The sequence below is a fragment of the Barbus barbus genome, assembly GCF_936440315.1.
Source record: "Barbus barbus genome assembly, chromosome: 7".
Lineage (NCBI taxonomy): Eukaryota > Metazoa > Chordata > Actinopteri > Cypriniformes > Cyprinidae > Barbus > Barbus barbus.
Window position 1 is genome coordinate 3,246,087 of NC_136735.1, and position 19,867 is coordinate 3,265,953.

Sequence of the window (19,867 nt, forward strand, 5' to 3'; positions counted from 1 at the left end):
AGCAAGATACTAGCATGTCACTAGCATGATTAGCATATTGTTAGCATGACTAGCAAGTGACTAGCATGTTGTTAGCATGTTTCTAGCATGATTAACAAGTAACTAGCATGTTGTTAGCATGACTAGCAAGTGACTAGCATGTGTCTAGCATGATTAGCAAGTTACTAGCATGTCACTAGCATGTTTCTAGCATGATTAGCAAGTGACTAGCAGGTTGTTAACATGATTAGCATGTTGCTAGCATGATTTGCAAGCTTCTAGCATATTGTTAGTATGTTTCTAGCATGATTAGCATGTCGTTAGGATAGATAGATAGATAGATAGATAAAGAAATAAGCATGTTATATGCATATGCAGGTTGGTAGCATGATTAGCAAGTGACTAGCATGTTGCTAGCATGACTAGCAAGTGACTAGCATGTCGCTAGCATGTTTCTAGCATGATTAGCAAGTCACTAGCATGTTTCTAGCATGATTAGCAAGTCACTAGCATGTTGATAGCATGATTAGCAAGTGACTAGCATGTTGCTAGCATGACTAGCAAGTGACTAGCATGTTGCTAGCATGACTAGCAAGTGACTAGCATGTCGCTAGGATGTTTCTAGCATGATTAGCAAGTGACTAGCATGTTGCTAGCATGTTTCTAGCATGATTAGCAAGATACTAGCATGTTTCTAGCATGATTAGCAAGTTACTAGCATGTCTATAACATGATTAGCAAGTGACTAGCAGGTTGCTAGCATGATTAACATGTTGCTAGCATGATTTGCAATCTTCTAGCATATTGTTAGTATGTTTCTAGCATGATTAGCATGTCGCTAGGATAGATAGATAGATAGATAGATAGATAGATAGATAAAGAAATAAGCATGTTATATGCATATGCAGGTTGGTAGCATGATTAGCAAGGGACTAGCATGTTGCTAGCATGACTAGCAAGTGACTAGCATGTCGCTGGCATGTTTCTAGCATGATTAGCAAGTCACTAGCATGTTTCTAGCATGATTAGCAAGTCACTAGCATGTTGATAGCATGATTAGCAAGTGACTAGCATGTTGCTAGCATGAATAGCAAGTGACTAGCATGTTGCTAGCATGACTAGCAAGTGACTAGCATGTTGCTAGCATGACTAGCAAGTGACTAGCATGTTGCTAGCATGACTAGCAAGTGACTAGCATGTCGCTAGGATGTTTCTAGCATGATTAGCAAGTGACTAGCATGTTGCTAGCATGTTTCTAGCATGATTAGCAAGTTACTAGCATGTCACTAGCATGTTTCTAGCATGATTAGCAAGTTACTAGCATGTCACTAGCATGTTTCTAACATGATTAGCAAGTGACTAGCAGGTTGCTAGCATCATTAGCATGTTGCTAGCATGATTTGCAAGCTTCTAGCATATTGTTAGTATGTTTCTAGCATGATTAACATGTCCCTAGGATAGATAGATTAATTAGAAATATTAGATAGATGAGTTTGAATGAGTTTGAATGGATTAGAAATAGTACATAGAAGGGAAGTCTGATTGAGTCTAAATGGCTTCAGTTTGTTTACGTTTGAATTTTGACAGTTGGAGTTTGAATAGTCTTGGCTCATCTGAACATTCCATGAATGTAAGTCTATGGGATGTTTATGATTTTTAATATTAATTTTTATGGAAATTATAAGTCGGATCAGTTAGAAAAAATATAGCACACTAAGTGAGATCAGTCTGAAGAGCTGGGCTGAGTTTGGTGGTTCTAGCTTGAAAGCTCTGGGAGGAGATGCGTGATTAGCATGATTAGCATGTTGCTAGCATGTTTCAAGCATGATTAGCAAGTCACTAGCAAGATACTAGCATGTCACTAGTATGAACACCATGTTGCTAGCATGATAAACAAGTGACTAACATGTTGTTAGCATGACTAGTAAGTGACTAGCATGTCACTGGCATGTTTCTAGCATGATTAGCAAGTCACTAGCATGTTGATAGCATGATTAGCAAGTGACTAGCATGTTGCTAGCATGACTAGCAAGTGACTAGCATGTCGCTAGGATGTTTTTAGCATGATTAAGAAGTGACTAGCATGTTGCTAGCATGTTTCTAGCATGATTAGCAAGTTACTAGCATGATTAGCAAGTGACTATCAGGTTGCTAGCATGATTAGCATGTTGCTAGCATGATTTGCAAGCTTCTAGCATATTGTTAGTATGTTTCTAGCATGATTAGCATGTCGCTAGGATAGATAGATTAATTAGAAATATTAGATAGATGAGTTTGAATTGATTAGAAATAGTACATAGAAGGGAAGTCTGATTGAGTCTAAAGGGCTTCAGTTTGTTTACGTTTGAATTTTGACAGTTGGAGTTTGAATAGTCTTGGCTCATCTGAACATTCCATGAATGTAAGGCTATGGGATTTTTATGATTTTTAATATTAATTTGTATGAAAACTATAAGTCGGATCAGTTAGAAAAAATATAGCCAACTAAGTGAGATCAGTCTGAAGAGCTGGGCTGAGTTTGGTGGTTCTAGCTTGAAAGCTCTAGGAGGAGATGCGTTCATAAATTTGGCTAAGAAGAAGAATAATAACAAGCTTAAGTAGAAGATCAGTAGGTTGGCTTTCTCAAGCCAAACTAACAACAAATTGGCAAAAAAAAAAAAAAAAGACATACTTTGAATATTCCACTTTTACTGTAGAATTATGAAATGAAAACTAAAAATCTGCCTACACCACTGCCAGAGAGTCAGTGGTAATATCCCATCGGGTTAGAGGAATTCTGGTTAAGTGACAACTTGATTAGTCTTCCACCGACCAGGTAAGTTTCCCATTTCCTTTATGGAACCAAATCAATTTGAACAGGCCTCAGGCAGGACAGACATATGAGAGCAACATGTCGACTTCATTAGCAATGATAACAGGTCCTGGGTGAATGTGTTCAAGTAGATAGTGACAGGAAGTCATCTGCCAGACATCTAAGAAGATGACTCCATCTATGTCTCTGAACATCTCCCGCATCACTGTGTCCAACTGCAACATGTGCCAATCACTATGAAAAATATTCTGGAAAAACACATCCGAATCAGAAAGAGCTTTATTGCCAAGAGTGTTTATACAAACAAACATGGAAAGAAATGACAACAAACCCACTCTTTTTACCTAGCAGAATGGAGTAGTTTGCCCAAAATTGTGTTATTCATCCAATATTTATAGCAAAATGTTCAAGAAATCAAATGTTGACCACTTTTCACAAAACACTATTTATTCTTCTCAGATTCTCCCTCATAATATATATATAACCCTGGACCACAAAACCAGTCATAAGGGTCAATTTTTGAAAAACTGAGATTTATGCATCATCTGAAAGCTGAATAAATAAGCTTTCCATTGATTTATGGTTTGTTAGGATTGGACAATATTTGGATACAACTATTTGAAAATCTGGAATCTGAGGGTGAAATTTACTAAATATCCTCATGGAACATGATCTTTACTTAATGTCCTAATGATTTTTGGCATAAAAGAAAAATCAATAATTTTGACCTATATAATGTATTTTTGGATAAATATAACTCACTCACTCACTAAATTTTGGGTGAACTATTCCAATTGAAAGCAGTAATTTTACATTGGGAATAAAAGTACAGGGTGTTTTGTAACATACTGAGATGTCTCTTTGAACCCCAGAGTTTCTACTCTCATTTAAGAAAAGAGCAAGTGTACCTTTTGTGCTGCAGTGTTTCCAGACTTGATGATGACAGTGGTCTCTGGAGCGCGGCTCAGTAGTGCAACCACAGACTGGCGGATTTTGGCCACTTCATGCACGTAAAATGTTATCGGGTGAAAAACCAGATGAGCACAGTATGTGAAGACAATGACTGCATGACGCCCACCAGCTACTGTATCAATATAATTGCTCATATAAGGCAGGTCAGTAATAGGCATTTTAGCAAATCGCAAAGGAACACCATGTGGCCTCCAGTGAATAATGATGTTATTTGTCAACTCCACAGCCGTCAGGGGTCCAAGTTTATAATGAGTGTGGAGGTGCAATCTTTTTATACCTAATAAAGATACATGAAACAAACGTTAGAATCATAGCATGACAAATTCACGACAAGAAGGAAAAGAGGGTGAGTAAATGATGACCAAGCAGCATCTGCAAACAGAACTAAGTTCACCTTTATAAGCCATTTTTTGTAATGACCATTTTCAAGCTAAAAACTTTGAATGTTTTGGTGTTTTGCCTGAAAAGTGTGCCACTTGATTGGATATTTTCATCTAATGTAATTTCCATTTTTGTTATACCCATATACATTGTGTGGCTTCTGTATGTCAATTCCTCATTTAATTTGCATTATATTTTCATGCTATTATGTTTCAAATTAAATGACAATGACAACACAGTCATACTTGCCCAGTACTGTTCTTTCGAAGTATTCAAACCACTGTCTTGTGGTGGAGTCTCCCATCAAATAGACAATCTTGTTTTTAAGACAATTTCCCATTTGTGCAGGACTGAACTGTCGAGTGTTGCATACAAAAGACTTCCAGACATCTTTCAAATAAAATCCTGCGGGAACCGGTGTCATCATGCCAGTCCTACATTTCTCCACTGTGCCTAAAGCAAAGAAACATTCACATGAAAATGCTATGTTATAGCTATGTAAATTATCTTGTAATTTGATTTCAGATGATATCTGTCCTCTAATCTGTGGTCTGTGTATGTTTTGGCCAGTGCCGGAGAAAGTTTTCCAACATGCAATGCAGTATTAATAATTATTTTCATCACTGTTGAGCATCAAATGATACTTGTTTATGTCTAAAAGCCTGATCCCGAACAGGATTTTTTTCTTCAATATTGAAGTATTATGGTGGCATTTGCTTAATAGAAGTTTTGTTTTTCTTTTTTCTTGAGCTATCAAATGCAGTTGATAAACAAACGAGATTTAAACCAACAACATTCACTCATCAAAAGCATAAACTAATCTGATATATAAAGGTTTGATTCAGCAACGCACAAACGTTTGTTGTGAAACAACACTGTAATTGCTTAGAAGCAAATTTCTCTGAATTATTAAAAGGCTCAAGAGCCCAACTAAATCAAACACTGTCCACAATTATGGGAATTATGGGTGTTAGCTAAATTAATAAATGTAAATTATGGTGGCAATGTTTTGGATTTTGATTTCCTCCAAGGCTGTGGCTGAAGTCAGTTGTAGGTCTTGTGTTTCTCTTTTCTTCAGTGATGTTGATTGTTAACAGCAGGTGTTCATCACTAATGCACAATCATCATTTAATTAGTCACTTAATTATATCACTCTTTGAGGACTTGGGATTTGACTTGAGACTTGCTTGTGACTTGAAAGGAATAGGTGTGTTCGACTTGAAGCAGTGCTGCGCAGAATGATAAGTGTATGACATCAAAATACCATGAGAGCGATAAGAGAGCAGATGGATCCTTATGCTTTCTAATCACTCTCGTGGTACTTTGATGTCATACAGTGATCATTCTGCGCAGCACCGCTTCAAGTCGAACACACCTATGTCTTGGTTCCTCCTCTGGTGAAATCAGCTGCTGAGTTCATGGGTGGAACAAATATATGGCAGGACTTTTACTCTCTGGCCCCTGGACTATCTAACTCTGGGTTTCTCCCATTATTATGAGGACATTTAAAAAACCTTCTACAAATAGCATGTAATATTATATTAACATTACTGGAGGAATGTTTGTTTATAACCTTGAGAGAATGTTAGAAGATCTGAGAACGTTCTCTGTTAGCTGGGATACATGTAATGTAATATCCGCCATGGAATTTAAACAAACAAACTAAAAATTGTGACTCAGGTAATTGCTTTTTATCTCACAATTCTGAGAAAGAAAAAGTAAAAAATTAGAAAACAAATCTCACAATTTTGACATTTGTCTCAATTATGCGAGAAAAAAAAGAAGAGTTTATGTCACACAATTCTTAATATAATTCTATATCATGTAATTGCGAGAAGTCAGAATTTTGTGATTAAAAAAATATTAATAAATAACTGTCTCCCTTCTTTATTTTGTATTCAGTGGCAGAAACGGGATTCCAGAGGAAGGGGCAGTTTGATAAAAAAAGTCGATTGATGCGATTCAGTGTTGCTCATATGAGCAAATACAATATTCATGCAATAAACCAATTTGTAAACAATAAACATAAAATGAGAACTTAAACCTAATTCTAGTTTTCTGTAGTTGAATTTAAACTTCTTTCCAAACAGGAAATGAGATGGTAAACATACCATTGGCTGCAGTGTTGGAAAGTACATTTAGGATTTTTTTGTCTCCACTGATAGCAACATTTGTTAATTTCCTGTGGAGAAAATAATAATAATAATGTAAAATCTACAATTTGTTTACTTCTGCAATTATTCTGAAATTAAATTTACAATAATTACCCACATTGCAAAAAGTTGCTTCTCAAAAAGATTTAATGGGTTTTCCAAAATTCCGTAAGAGTGATGAACTAGTTTGTCACAGGAAAGTTTCTTTGGTCTCTCACACTGCCACACCGTCCCTGTTCTTATATCCTTATACTCACAGCAGCAGTCGCCTTTCCTCCAACTTCCATCTGCACCCCACTTAATATTACATTCTACTACTTCACTGATCCTGGTTTTATCGGGTCCAAATCCTTCAAAGAAGCCATTATAGTGGGTTCGTGGGAATGAAGAGTCCCTGTATTTTTGAAGAATCTGCACAACCTCACTGGAGTGCTCAAGACGTACAAACACTTGTGCCTGACCCTCCCAGGGCAGAAGAAGAGCAACAGAGTAAGTCCCATTACGATGATCCACAACCTCCCCGTACACACTCGCCTTCAAGAAGAACAGAAAAGAACAAGTGTAATGGAGAAAACTAATGTCTGTTGGCAAATACATTTATTTTTTATTTTTATATAAGCTTTTAAACCCTAAACATCATATTTAGCAAATAAATCAATTAACACAAGTGAAACTTAACATGAAAAATGTCTGTATATTATTTTTTGATATATACAAAATGTATTTAAAAAATTAAATATTTTAAAATAACACACTTTTAGCTCTGCGTTGAAAAGTTTTGCTTTGAAAAAATCTCCTCCATATCTTTTCAGGTTCTTGTTGTGGTCTCTGGCTGTGATAGTAACAGAGATGGTTTCTCCCACTTTGTAACTCTCTTTGAGTCCCACAATAGAGAAAGTTGAGTGGACTGGACTTGTGCTCTGATCCAAGTGAGTGATTTCTTGATCTGGAATTGGCCAGTCAATAGCCTTCTGTAGTCTTTCCCACTCCTCATCACTGATTCCCATGTCAAAGGCAGATATTATGGATGAACTGTTATTTTGAGGAGCTGGTTTAGGTCTGGGGGACTGAAATTGTTTAATGTGGATCGCAGTATTCGATAACCATAGAGCCTGAGAAAGAACCAGGATATCATTCACACCAAATTACATTCATTTCTAGTTCAAATGGTTAAAGGCATCTTTTATGCAGAATTAACTTTTACATGTTGTTTGAACATAATTAATTTTAAAATAAAGTTGAATTACAGTAACAACATTATGTATGATGTTACTGTAATTTTACTCCGATAAGACTTAACAATGTATTTTTAATGTAACTGCGTTTCCAAAGCACATTTGTTAAAGTTAAGCCTGTGAGAAAAAATAAACCCTGATCAGATGAAGTGGTTTACATACTGATGATGATCTTGTCATCATAAAGTGGCCTGAATCACTAACTTCATCAGAAATGCCTAATATCCGAGTATGCTAAAAAAATAAAAAATATTTTGTTGCAGTCCTACAGTTTTACTGATTGAAACGTGGCCCTGCATTGAGATTTTGAAGGCTTGTAAATCTTTTTGAAGAAATTATATACACAAGAGCATTGGTTTCAAACTAAATTTCTGGAGGGCCACACATCTGAACAGTTTAGCTCCAAACCTGATCAAACACACCTATTCCAGATAACCAAGTTCTTCGGGATCACTAGAAACTTCCAAGCAGATATGGTTTGGAACTGGTTGGAGCTAAACTGTGCAGAGCTGTAGTCCTCCAAGAATTCAGTTTGAGACCAATATTCAGACAAAATATTCAGATCAGCTCTGATCATTACAAAACAAGCTTTTTGTTGAGTGTCACCATTGCTGAGATTCATGTGCTGATTCCTGATATTTGTGTGAATCAAAAAGCCTCCATTCAAGCCACTTTCCATATAATGATTTAAAAAGAAAAATGTCATGACGTCACAAGACTGCTGTAAAAAACCTAACATATTCAGACTCATGATGTGATCAGGATACTGTATGATGAGTCATCATCAATAAATAACCTGGTTTATTTGATCAGATTATTTGCTACCAGTTTGTGTTGTAATAAATGTGCCTTAGAAAAACAAAGTTATAGCAGCCAAAGAAAACTAATATTATAAAGTGAAGAGTCAGAAGCCCAACTAAAGCACTAAACACTTATCTCCACAACGATGACTTCAAACTTGATTATTTTCAATAAAACATTAACATCTAAACTTCTGTTAATTCTCATGAAATGTTGTATGAAAGAATTTTTTTTTTTTTTTTCTGTAAAATTACTTTTTTTTTAAGCATGCCATTTTTAATTTAGGAATTGATAATGCATTGAAATGCATTCTTAATTCAAACTGAATTGAATGCCACACATCATTGTCTTGTTTATTAAACACTTATTTATTTGATCATTATAATAGGCAGAAATAAAATGCTTATTTATTTGACCATAATTTTAACATCTGATTTAAAATGTCTTACAAACTTACCAAACAGTATGATGTCCAAAGAAAACAAGCCAGTAGTAATGCATAGTGTCTTAACCTGCAAACTGATAATACATGGAAATAATCATCTTTAATTTCTTTCAAAACATGACACCGTTTTGAACCATAATATGACAAATGTAATAATGTGCATAAACTCCAGATTACCTTGTGCATTTGATTTCTTCGTTGATGACTTGACCATGGCTAAGTCTGTTGTTCTCCTATTTTACATCAGCTTGTGAGTGAAGAACATGGACGTACGGCTCTGAAAATGAGGTGATCACACATAGTAGCCTATATGACCAAAATTCAGTTGAATAAACATGGCTGTTCTCAGTAACAGCTTTTTAGCTTGGCTTTGTTTGATTTCTAGTTGAATGCAATTCAGCCAGTTGAATTTGTAGTTGAATGCAATTAAAAAAAAAAAATCAATAAAGCAGGAACATAATAACAGGAGTGTAAGAGGAGTGCCAATAATTACATTGTAAGTAGGGGTGGGCGATATGGGAAAAATATAATATCACGATTTTATCACGATTATTTGTCATGTTAGTTTTACTATTTTGGTTTTACAAGATTATATTTTTTACAAGATTATTTTTTCTTTCCTACTATCAAAGTCAATGTGGACCAGCAACTGTTTGGTTACCCTCATTCTTCAAAATGTATTTTTTTGGGTTCAGCGCAAGAAATTAATAGAGCTTTGGGACAACATGTGAGTGAGTAAATAATCACAGAAATTAAATTTTAGGGTGAACTAAATATAAGTTAGTTGAGTAATCAGGCGCTGTTAGGGGCCGCTCACATATCGCGTCTTTTGCGCGCTCAAGTTCGTTATTTCAAATGAACGCGCGGTATATTTTTTCCAGGCGCGTCCGCGCTGCATCGAGATAAAAACATCTCAACTTTTCAGAATGCCGCAAGCGCACCGCAGGTCATGTGACAAGAACCAACCAATCAGCTTCCTCACCTTTTCCGTTACTTTGAAACCTCAGCAGCGTTTTTGAAGTATGGGGTTTACCCAAACACTGCGGCGTTTTTTACTTTTCTTAGTAAATAAATCTTGTAACAGAGTTACAGCAAGTGTTTTTCTGTGTTGGAAATCCATTGCTGAAATTTCCTTGTTGTAACTGAGAGCGCAGCTGATGGTTGCTTAGCAACGACAGACGCCTCCGGAGCGCAACCGCCCGAGCGCTTTGGAAAAAAAGAGAAAGCGCGCACCTAGCGTTTTCCACACGTTTTTAGGCGCGATATGTGAATGGCCCCTTAGACAGGCTTTTTAGTGTGCGCGCTTCAGGTGTATGTGCTCAGAAAAAGCGCACGTCAGACCAGCGCGCGAATGAAACCTTTAACCAGCAAGGCTTGTATGCAAATGTACTGGCTGTTATGTACGTTTGCGATCGCGAATAAGTGCAGTGTCCTGTCAAAGTAACTCTACTGCTGTATGTCGTGTTGTACAGTATATAGAGATGGAGGCGCCAGAACTGTATTTGACATAATGTGCGCTGTAGCACGATTCTACGATATTTCTTAAAAAGCAGATCGTGGAGACATTTTTATCGTCCACGATCAAAAATCGTCATATCGCACACCCCTAATTGTAAGGGAAATCTAGCGCAAGCAACACCGACAACAATGTGTGGTGTAACGTGGCTCCAGGGAAGGGAGGTGAAATTATACATGAGCCATGGGGTGGTACCTTTTCAAAAGACATTCCTTTGTACCTCAGTAGTAAATATGATCCACCATGTGTCAAGAATGATTTCTGTATAAAACTGGGGATGGACACAACTTCTCGAATTACAGGCCTGTTTCTTTACTTCCACAGTTTTCCAAAATTCTAGAAAAAATATTTAATAATAGATTAGAGAATTTTTTAGATGGACAAATTAATTTCTGACAGTCAATACGGATTCAGACCAAACAGATCCACATCAATGGCATTAATTGATTTGGTTGAAGAAATTACAAAAGCTAGAGATCATAAGCAGTTTGTAGTTGGAGTTTTCATTGACCTTAAAAAAGCTTTTGATACGATTGATGATAATTTATTAATTAATACACTGAAATGGTATGGGATAATGGGGGTAGGATTGGACTGGGTAAAAACTTATTTAAGAGACAGAAAACAGTTTGTGAAGTTGGGGGAATATCCATCTTTGTGCTTGAGCATTGCTTGTGGCATCCCCCAGGGGTCAGTACTGGGTCCAAAGTTATTTTTGCTTTATATAAATAATATTTGTAAAGTATCAAAATTAGTAAAGTTAGTTTTGTTCGCAGATGATACAAACATTGTATGTTCTGTGGGGGATTTAAAATAATTATTACAGACTATTACTTTAGAAATTAGTAAATTTAAAAGGTGGTTTGATTTAAATAAATTATCATTAAATGTCAATAAAACTAAATGTATGTTATTTGGAAACAATAAAAATGATACACAAGTTCAGATACAGATAGATGGTGTGGATATAGAAAAGGTAAATTAAAATTAATTTCTTGGGGTGATAATAGATGATAAATTAAGTTGGAGATCTCACATAAACCATTTACATAATAAATTGTCTAGAAGTATCTCAGTACTGAATAAGGCAAAGCATGTTCTGGACCATAAATCCCTCTACATTCTTTAAAGTGCATTAATATTACCATACTTCAATTGTTGGTCAGAGGTTTGGGGTAATACATATAAATGCAGATTATTATCATTATCTATGTTCTATGGATAATTCATAAAATGTAAGGAAGAACGGATCTGATTAGGTGTTCATACAGATTATTTAGTCATAGTGTTTATTTGGGTTTTGTTTGTATAAAAAATTGTCTTGTTTTCAGAAAAAAAAAACAAGTTAAAATCAAGTGAGTTTTTGCTAGATCAAGCAAAACAATATGCCAATGGGGTAAGAAAAATAATATTATTTCAAACAAGATTGTATTGCTTACCCCACTGGCAGATTATTTAGCTTGTTTCAAAACTTAAAAACTTAATTTTGAGGTTTTTTGTTTTTTTTCTGAAAACAAGACAATCATTTTTACTTATCTAGAAAATCCTTCTTGATTTAAGAATTTCAAGATATTTTGGCTGGAAACAAGAACAAAGATCTAAGTAAGAAAAGCATTTTTTGCTGTGTAGAAACTCTATATTTGTGCAGTGTGCGCTAGGGTTTGAACGACTTCTGATTTATGTGATGAAAGTCGAGTTGAAGTCAATTAGTCCCCGATGATATCATTAATGAATAAATAAGTCTGGAGCTGTGACAAACACCTTGTGTAAAGCTATGGCATATGACACAGCACTGCCCACATGGCTATTGCTCCAATAACAGCATATTTTTATCAGTTATTTCGTCTTGGGGTCGTTATATTTCTCACAGATTTTTGCTCGTTCTAAATTAGATACAAATAAGTAACACAGTAAAGATTCATATGAATGAATGCATTAGTGAGAGCAATTGCGTGTGTGAATCAATTCTACCTGGCAGCGTCTCTCTACTAGTAGTGAAGCTGTGGGATTTAGTTATTAAGAAATATGTTTGAGCTTTTCAGTTTCTAAGCCATTTTATCGAGAAATCACAGAACAGTGTTGACAACCAGAACCAGTCCATCACTCATATTCCCGCATTGATTTCTTTCTCACCAGTAATTCTATCATATCAAACATTTCCGAATCAAAGATTCATCCAATTGTCATTAGCAACCATGCTCCAGTAACATTAAAATGGAATAGAAGTGAACCTCATAAACGTGCTACCAGATGGTGTTTTAACATATCTCTTTTGAAAGACCCAGATTTTGACAACTATTTTAAAAGAGAGTGGGTATTCTTTCTAGAAATGAATGATAACCCTGGATTGTCTCCCTCTCTTCTGTGGGAAACAGGAAAAGCAGTATTATGCGGGGAAATAATCTCATACTCGGTTTACAAAAAAAAAAAGAAGAAGAAAAAAGAACAAGAAACAGAATTGGAACAGAAAATTAAACAACTTCAAGACATCAATATAAATAACCCAACAGAACAAACACAAAATAAATTAAGAGAATATAAACTTAAATTAAATGCAATAATCAATAAACATACTCAATTCCTGATTCATAGGCTCAGACAAGAAGAATTTCATCATAGTAATAAATCTGGTAAATACTTGGCAAATCAAATCAAACGAAACAAGAAAAAGCAACAATTCCAGTTATTACAGACCCAGCAGGAAAATCCACCAACTCACTGGTAGAAATTAACCAAATATTTCAATATTTTATAGCAAATTATACTCATCAGAAAAAGACCCAAATCAAAATGACATCAACTCATTTCTTAACAGTATCAATCTGCCACAACTGAATGAACACCAAAGAAACAACCTAGAATCACCCATCACAACCCAAACTTCTTACAGCACTACAACACATGCCTAATAATAAAGCACCAGGTCCTGATGGATTCCCCGCTGAGTTTTACAACAATTTTGGTCCACTTTATCACCACTCTTCATCATAATGTTAAATGAGTCACAACAAAAATTAAAACTCCCAGCTAATATGAATGCTGCCACAATTTCACTTCTTCTCAAACCCAATAAAGATCCAAAATTACCATCAAGCTACCGTCCCATTTCTCTGATCAATATTGACATTAATATCATCACCAAAGTTTTATCCCATAGAATAGAAAAGGTCACAGCATCTATAGTACTGCCAGATCAAACCGGTTTCATTAAAGGCAGACTAGCATCCACCAATACACGCAGACTAGTCAACTTAATGTACTACTCTTCAATTCAAAAAGCAAAAGCCATCATAGTCACTCTGGATGCAGAAAAACCTTTTGACAGGGTCAACTGGAAATTCCTGTTTTCCACATTAGAGAGGTTTGTTTTTAGGGAGTCATTAAGTGTCCACGGCGTGGTGGTGATATAAATAAATTACTTTTACAACGTGAGGCCTTTTGGATTTTCACATTAGATACGCTGTCCCCTAGAGGATTAAATGAAGACTTTGATATCCATCCATTTCTTTAATTGATAAAATATATGTTTATTTATATAGCTCTAATGAAGGTTTTGATGGTACTGGTTGAATTTATGTATGTAGGTATTATTTAATGTTAAATTATATAATGATAATTGTATTTTACATAGCTCTATATGTTTTGTTTTGGTTTATTTGTTGGGGTGTTAATAGGTGCGTTCGACTTCATGCAGCACTTAGCAGACCGATCGGCGGCTGACTTGAAGCAGTGCATGCCGGTTAGAAATTTAGTCCGACTTGAACCGGCGCCGACCACACGTCACTGTCACGTGTGGCATCAAAGTACCGCGATAGCGTTTCGAGAGCAGCCGGCTGACTCAGCCGGCGCAATTTCTCCAGAGCGACTGCGGGAGCGCTGATGACGACACAGCTGTTTCACGATTGGCCAAATTCACCACATGACAACAACGACGTGTATTTCGGGTTTATTCTGACAACTTCAGTCCCACTAATGCTCATATACGGACTTAATTAAATTAACTTTTCATGTCATCTTCATCTCGTAAATCATGTTTATTAAAAGATTACAATTATTTTTACTGCAATCATTTTTTTGTTAATTCGTTTATATAGGTTTTGTGCATAGGTTTATTTTGGACCTTTTTCATACAGACCCTTTACAGTATTAAGCTGCATAACCTATTTAGATAATTTTTTTATGGAATAAATCAAGTGTCAATCTTACAGACTTTTAATATAATGTGGTCATCATGAATTCTGATTGATACTAATTGTCTAGTTGCTGGGTTCATCCATCTTCACTTGCATGTGATTACTGCCAACAACTCTGGCTGGATGTCAACTTAATACAACATTCAGATCACTTTCATAAGATGGTATAAATCATAATAGAAAGGCAAATAAATTGGGCTTATCCGTAGGCCTGTTCATGGTGTTCACGTATGAATGTTCATGGTGTTTTGTCTTACTAAAATGTGCTTACCTAACTGGAGAAATAGTAAAATAAGTAAACAAATATGTAACATCCTAATTCTTTTATCTGTAATGAAAACCACATTTAGTACATACAATTATTATCTTCATAGATTATTTTTATTAAGTTGCAGTATAGCAAAAACACACATAATGAATCATACTGCACAAGTCAAATTTTCAATATGTTCTGTTTATTTACTTAAAACTTGTTTCTGTCGTGATGACACCCTTTCAAAATATTACATACATCTTAAAGGTTTATTAAAACATAAACCAACATAGTAATAAAAAAAGAATAACTTCTAATGAAAATTGTTAAGTATAATTGCATTGATTGGTTAGTATTAGAAATAACGAGTCACACTGGTGTTGGGTATGGTCCCATGTCCCTTTGGATATATAAAAACAATACTTATTACATTGAACCTTTACTCACTTTCGTTGCTCATTGTGCTCAATTTCATACAACAATAACGGCATTTCTATAGCTTCCAGTTAGTCTGCAATAAAGCAAGCAAACGCCACGTGATCTGCCATGACTGAGGTAGATGCAGCAAACTACGAGAGCCCTGAAGTGTCCGACTTGACGACTCCGTTTTCAACTCCGCCCCTGACTGCAAGCGGCTACTCTCGCTGACCACCGTCTGTAGCCGTGCTTCAAGTCGAACGCACCTATTATTATGATAGTATTGTGTCAGGTCATGTGACCTTTGATCACCTGCATGGAGGTATAAAAAGAGGCATATCAGTGTTGAAACGTCACACACTATGTGATAGTTTTTTAATAATAAACATCTTTTCATATTTTTTGGAGCTTTGGTGTTGCCGATTTGCGTTCCTAATATGTTGTTTCGCAACAAACATTTGTACATTGCTGAATTAAAAGCTTTCTGCTTTTAAGTCACTTGAATGAAAATCATGAAGGTGTGTCTGGCTTATTGACAGACATTCAGCTATTACAGAACTGACAAAATTCCTATTGAGATGGCGCATTGTGTTTGGCTGGCCTGTGTTCTTTTGTTATTGTTAATTTTGTCACATTTCACACAGAATGTGTCACCGCTGTTAGTATATGATCGCCTGACTCTTCTGAATATAAGACATTCTGTGGTGAAACTTACAATTTGTGGCTCCAGGAATGCCACCGTCATTCCTGTCATCCGTGCCTTCGCACCTGTGGCGTGTGCCCTGCCCGTTGCCTACCATTAATCGCTACAGAAGGCGCGGCAGACTTGTCAGATTAAAAAGAGCCTACCTGATCCGGTCCTCAGCACATGATCCTCGTTGCTTTACGGAGCTCACTCAAGGGTACGATGGCTGCGTCGTGGGGCGTTCCTCGGAATACTGTTACCGATGAGCATGAACTTGAACTTGAACTTGAACAAATGCCTGTCGGTCCGTAAAGGAGAATCTTCGTTGCACGCATCTCCCAGCAGTCCGGCCAAAACGCATTACGCGTTGCGTTGATCAACACCAAGATCGCTTACAAACAAAACTTTTATTTTATTTCTCACTCTTTTGATTTTCTCTTGTTGACGGAAACCTGGGTTAAACCAGGTGTCAACAGTGCCTTTACAGAGCTCCTCCCACCTCGGTGTTGATTTTTTAGCTCCCCACGAGCGTCTTGCAAGAGGTTTTTTTTATTATTATTGTTTCCATCAACATAAAATGATAACAATAATACCAAAGTAGAAACAGATAAAGAACAGGAAAAAAATGAAGAAAGAGGGGTGTTTAATACATCACAAACTGAAAAAATAAAATGGAAATTTACATGTTGAAAGGAAAATATTTACAGGCAGATAAAGTTTTTAAGGCTTTTTTGTTCTTAGAGAACTGGATTAATGAAAGGTACTGCTCAACTTCTTTTATAAAAACAAAAAAGAGAGGTCTAGAGTTTGAATATTTGCACCTGCGAATGTGAAACTTTGCAAGAAGCAAAATAAGAATAAAACTGTTTTCTTTTAGATGGTTCATACTCAACAAAACCCAACACTACATCTTTCCAGAACAGAATACATTCATTATAAATGTTACTCTGAAACTTAAAACATCTTGACAGAATTTATTTGTAATTGGACAGCTCCAAAAGAGATGAACAACAGTTTCATCAGAGTCATCACAAAAAGAGCAACTGGAGGAAATATCACTTTTGAATTTTTCCATGTAATGCTTTGCAGGATAGAACTTATGAATTATGTTGTAGGAAATCTCCTTTACTTTGTTAGTTAGTAGAAAGGTAGCATCTGTACTTTTTTCCAGCAGATGTTACCCACAGCATTATTCCAATAAGCACTTTAAGCAGACACAGCTGGCAGAGTTACAATATTCTGCTGAAATAATGAACAAACTATCCTATTATTATTTTTGCATGGAGAGGCAAAACATAATCTACCAGTAAAAGTATCAACCAAATTATGAGAAACCGGTGACAAAGGATGGGTACCTCTCAGTAAAGTAATAATACCTGATGGGATAGACCCCATAACTATGGAGAATTATTTTGGAGAGACAGGAAATTTAAAGTGATCTAAAAATTATTAATATGAGAATAACAACCATTGAGAGTTCATTAACTGACTGATCACTAATATGTTTTTATCAAACCAATTCTGAAAAAATATGGATTTACTCTTATATAAAACATTACAGTTATTCCAAATAAAAGATCTGTGGGGTGAAAAGTTGTGCTTGAATATTAGCAACCAAGCCAAGAGAGTCTGCCTATGAAAAGCAGATAATGTAGCTGGTAGTTTATCAATTTTATTGTTACACATGAGAAGAAAATCAAGTCCACCAAATTGAGAGAAAACATACTTTGGAATAAAGTTCCACAAAGGGTTCTTTCTAAATTGATCTTGAAAGTGTAACTTAAAGTACTAAATAATATTTGATTCATGAACTAATTATTGACAGAACTACAAGACTATTATGGAAAAAAAGACAATAAAACCCATTTTTTCATAAAGAACAAACAAAATTGTAATTAGTAGATTTGTATTGCCAAAACGAATCAAAGGTTGATTCTGAGGTTGAAAATCTGAGGTTGTTCCTAAATATGACCAACTTCTGATTTGTGGGGATTTTAACATCCATGTTTGCTGTCCGTTTGAGCAGTTGGCCACTGATTTTAAACGACTACTGACATCTTTTCATTTATTTCAGTTAGTGGATCGACCCACACATCTTTGGACCTTATTATATCTCATGGGCTCTCTGAGACTCCCATCTCAGATCACTTCCCCATTATTATTGAATTTCCTGTCCCACCATCAACAGCCAGCAGGTCTCTTGCTTCACCGTGTTATCATCGCGTTCTCACCTCCTCAACAGCTCAAGAGTTTACCGCTGCTTTTATGGACTCTACACTTTATACCCTTCATGGACCTGCCTCTCCTGCATGCTCTGATGATCTTCTTTCATCTTTTCAGTCTACATGTTCCGGAATCTTGGACTCTATTTCCCCTTATAAGCGCAGATCTTCTAAGCTAAGAGCAGATCCCTGGATAAATGATGCCACCCGTGCCCTTAGGCAACCTTGTAGACAGGCAGAGCGGAGATGGAAGAAGAACAAATCACATGTGTCTCTGGAAATATTAAGGGGTTGTTTTTCTGATTACCAGAGGGCTGTGAAGGAGGCAAAGTCAACATTTTTGTCTGATATTATCACCAAAAGATGTTTAACACTATTAATTCAGTTGTGAAAACATGCACCTGTCCTCTGATTGATGCCTCAGTCTCCACTTGTGAGAATTTTATTCTTTTTTATTAATAAAGTGGAGTCTGTCAGACAATTCGATAGTAAGAGCCCTGAAACTGACTTAGCTGTCGCTGCAGCACATTCTGTGGTGTTTGAACAGTTTGAACCGGTCTCATTATCATTTCTTAATAAATTAGTGCAACATATGAAAATTACAAACTGTCCCTTAGACCTTCTTCCAACCAAATTGCTAAAGGAAGTTTTTACTAGGGCCTTTTTTGTTGGCATGTATTAATTTATGTAGTTCAGGATCTTTCCCTGCTGCTTTCAAGCATGCTGTGGTTAGGCCTCTTCTTAAAAAAACTAATCTGGATCCCTCGGTTTTGTCTAATTTTAGGCCAGTTTCCCACCTGCCCTTTATCTCAAAAGTTCCTCTCAAAAGTTTTTATACAATTGCATTCTTTTTTAGAAAGTAACTCTATTTTTGAGAAATTTCAGTCTGGATTCAGATCGCGGCACAGCACTGATTCTGCACTGTTAAAGGTGCACAACGATATTGCTCGGTTTGTTGATGCTAAGTGCCCTCTTATTCAATTGCTACTTGATCTCACAGCGGCTTTTGATACAGTGGACCATGAAGTCCTTCTGTCTCGTCTTAATCATCCAGACGTTATCTGCTGCTGAGTTTGTAAGAACAAGAACATCAGTTAATGATGTGATGTGATGTTAAAATAATACCAATGTATTGTTATAAAGAACACTCATCTTTTATTTTGTTCATAAATACACAATATATTGAGAAAATAACATAAATCCCTTCAGCAGGTGCAATGGTTGTGTTTACTGAGCTAATAAACTGAAACAGTCAATAACTAACATGTATTCACTGGCTCATAACTGCATGCAATGATAGACATTAATGTGAATACAGATAACTTTTGAAGGAACATCATCAGGACCGCCTGTGTTATTCAGACCCTCAGTAGATGATAATGACTGAAAGACATGTGGACTTCTGCGACGCTAAACTGTATTGTAAACTCTGTTAGTAGAATCAGAGGGGTTTGTGGGTAATCCTGGATTAGCATATATTGTGTTAGTAGAATCAGAGGGGTTTGTGGGTAATCCTGGATTAGCATATATTGTGTTAGTAGAATCAGAGGGGTTTGTGGGTAATCCTGGATTAGCATATATTGTGTTAATAGAATCAGAGGGGTTTGTGGGTAATCCTGGATTAGCATATATTGTGTTAGTAGAATCAGAGGGCTTTATGGGTAATCCTGGATTATCATATATTGTGTTAATAGAATCAGAGGGGTTTGTGGGTAATCCAGGAGTATCATAGATTGTGTTAGTAGAATCAGAGGGGTTTGTGGGTAATCCTGGATTAGCATATATTGTGTTAATAGAATCAGA

General features: G+C 36.0%; 1 protein-coding gene across 1 annotated transcript; it reads right to left on the minus strand.

The window, feature by feature from the left end:
* Positions 1-1,652: 1,652 nt before the first annotated feature.
* Positions 1,653-7,403, minus strand: LOC306873213 (NXPE family member 3-like). The gene is made up of 6 exons (XM_079422325.1): positions 7,053-7,403; positions 6,416-6,831; positions 6,256-6,326; positions 4,394-4,597; positions 3,700-4,040; positions 1,653-3,039 (listed from the first exon to the last, which is right to left on the minus strand). Exons 1-6 carry the CDS (start codon positions 7,302-7,304, stop codon positions 2,842-2,844), a joined length of 1,482 nt encoding a protein of 493 aa, XP_079278451.1. The 5' UTR covers positions 7,305-7,403; the 3' UTR covers positions 1,653-2,841.
* Positions 7,404-19,867: the final 12,464 nt, after the last annotated feature.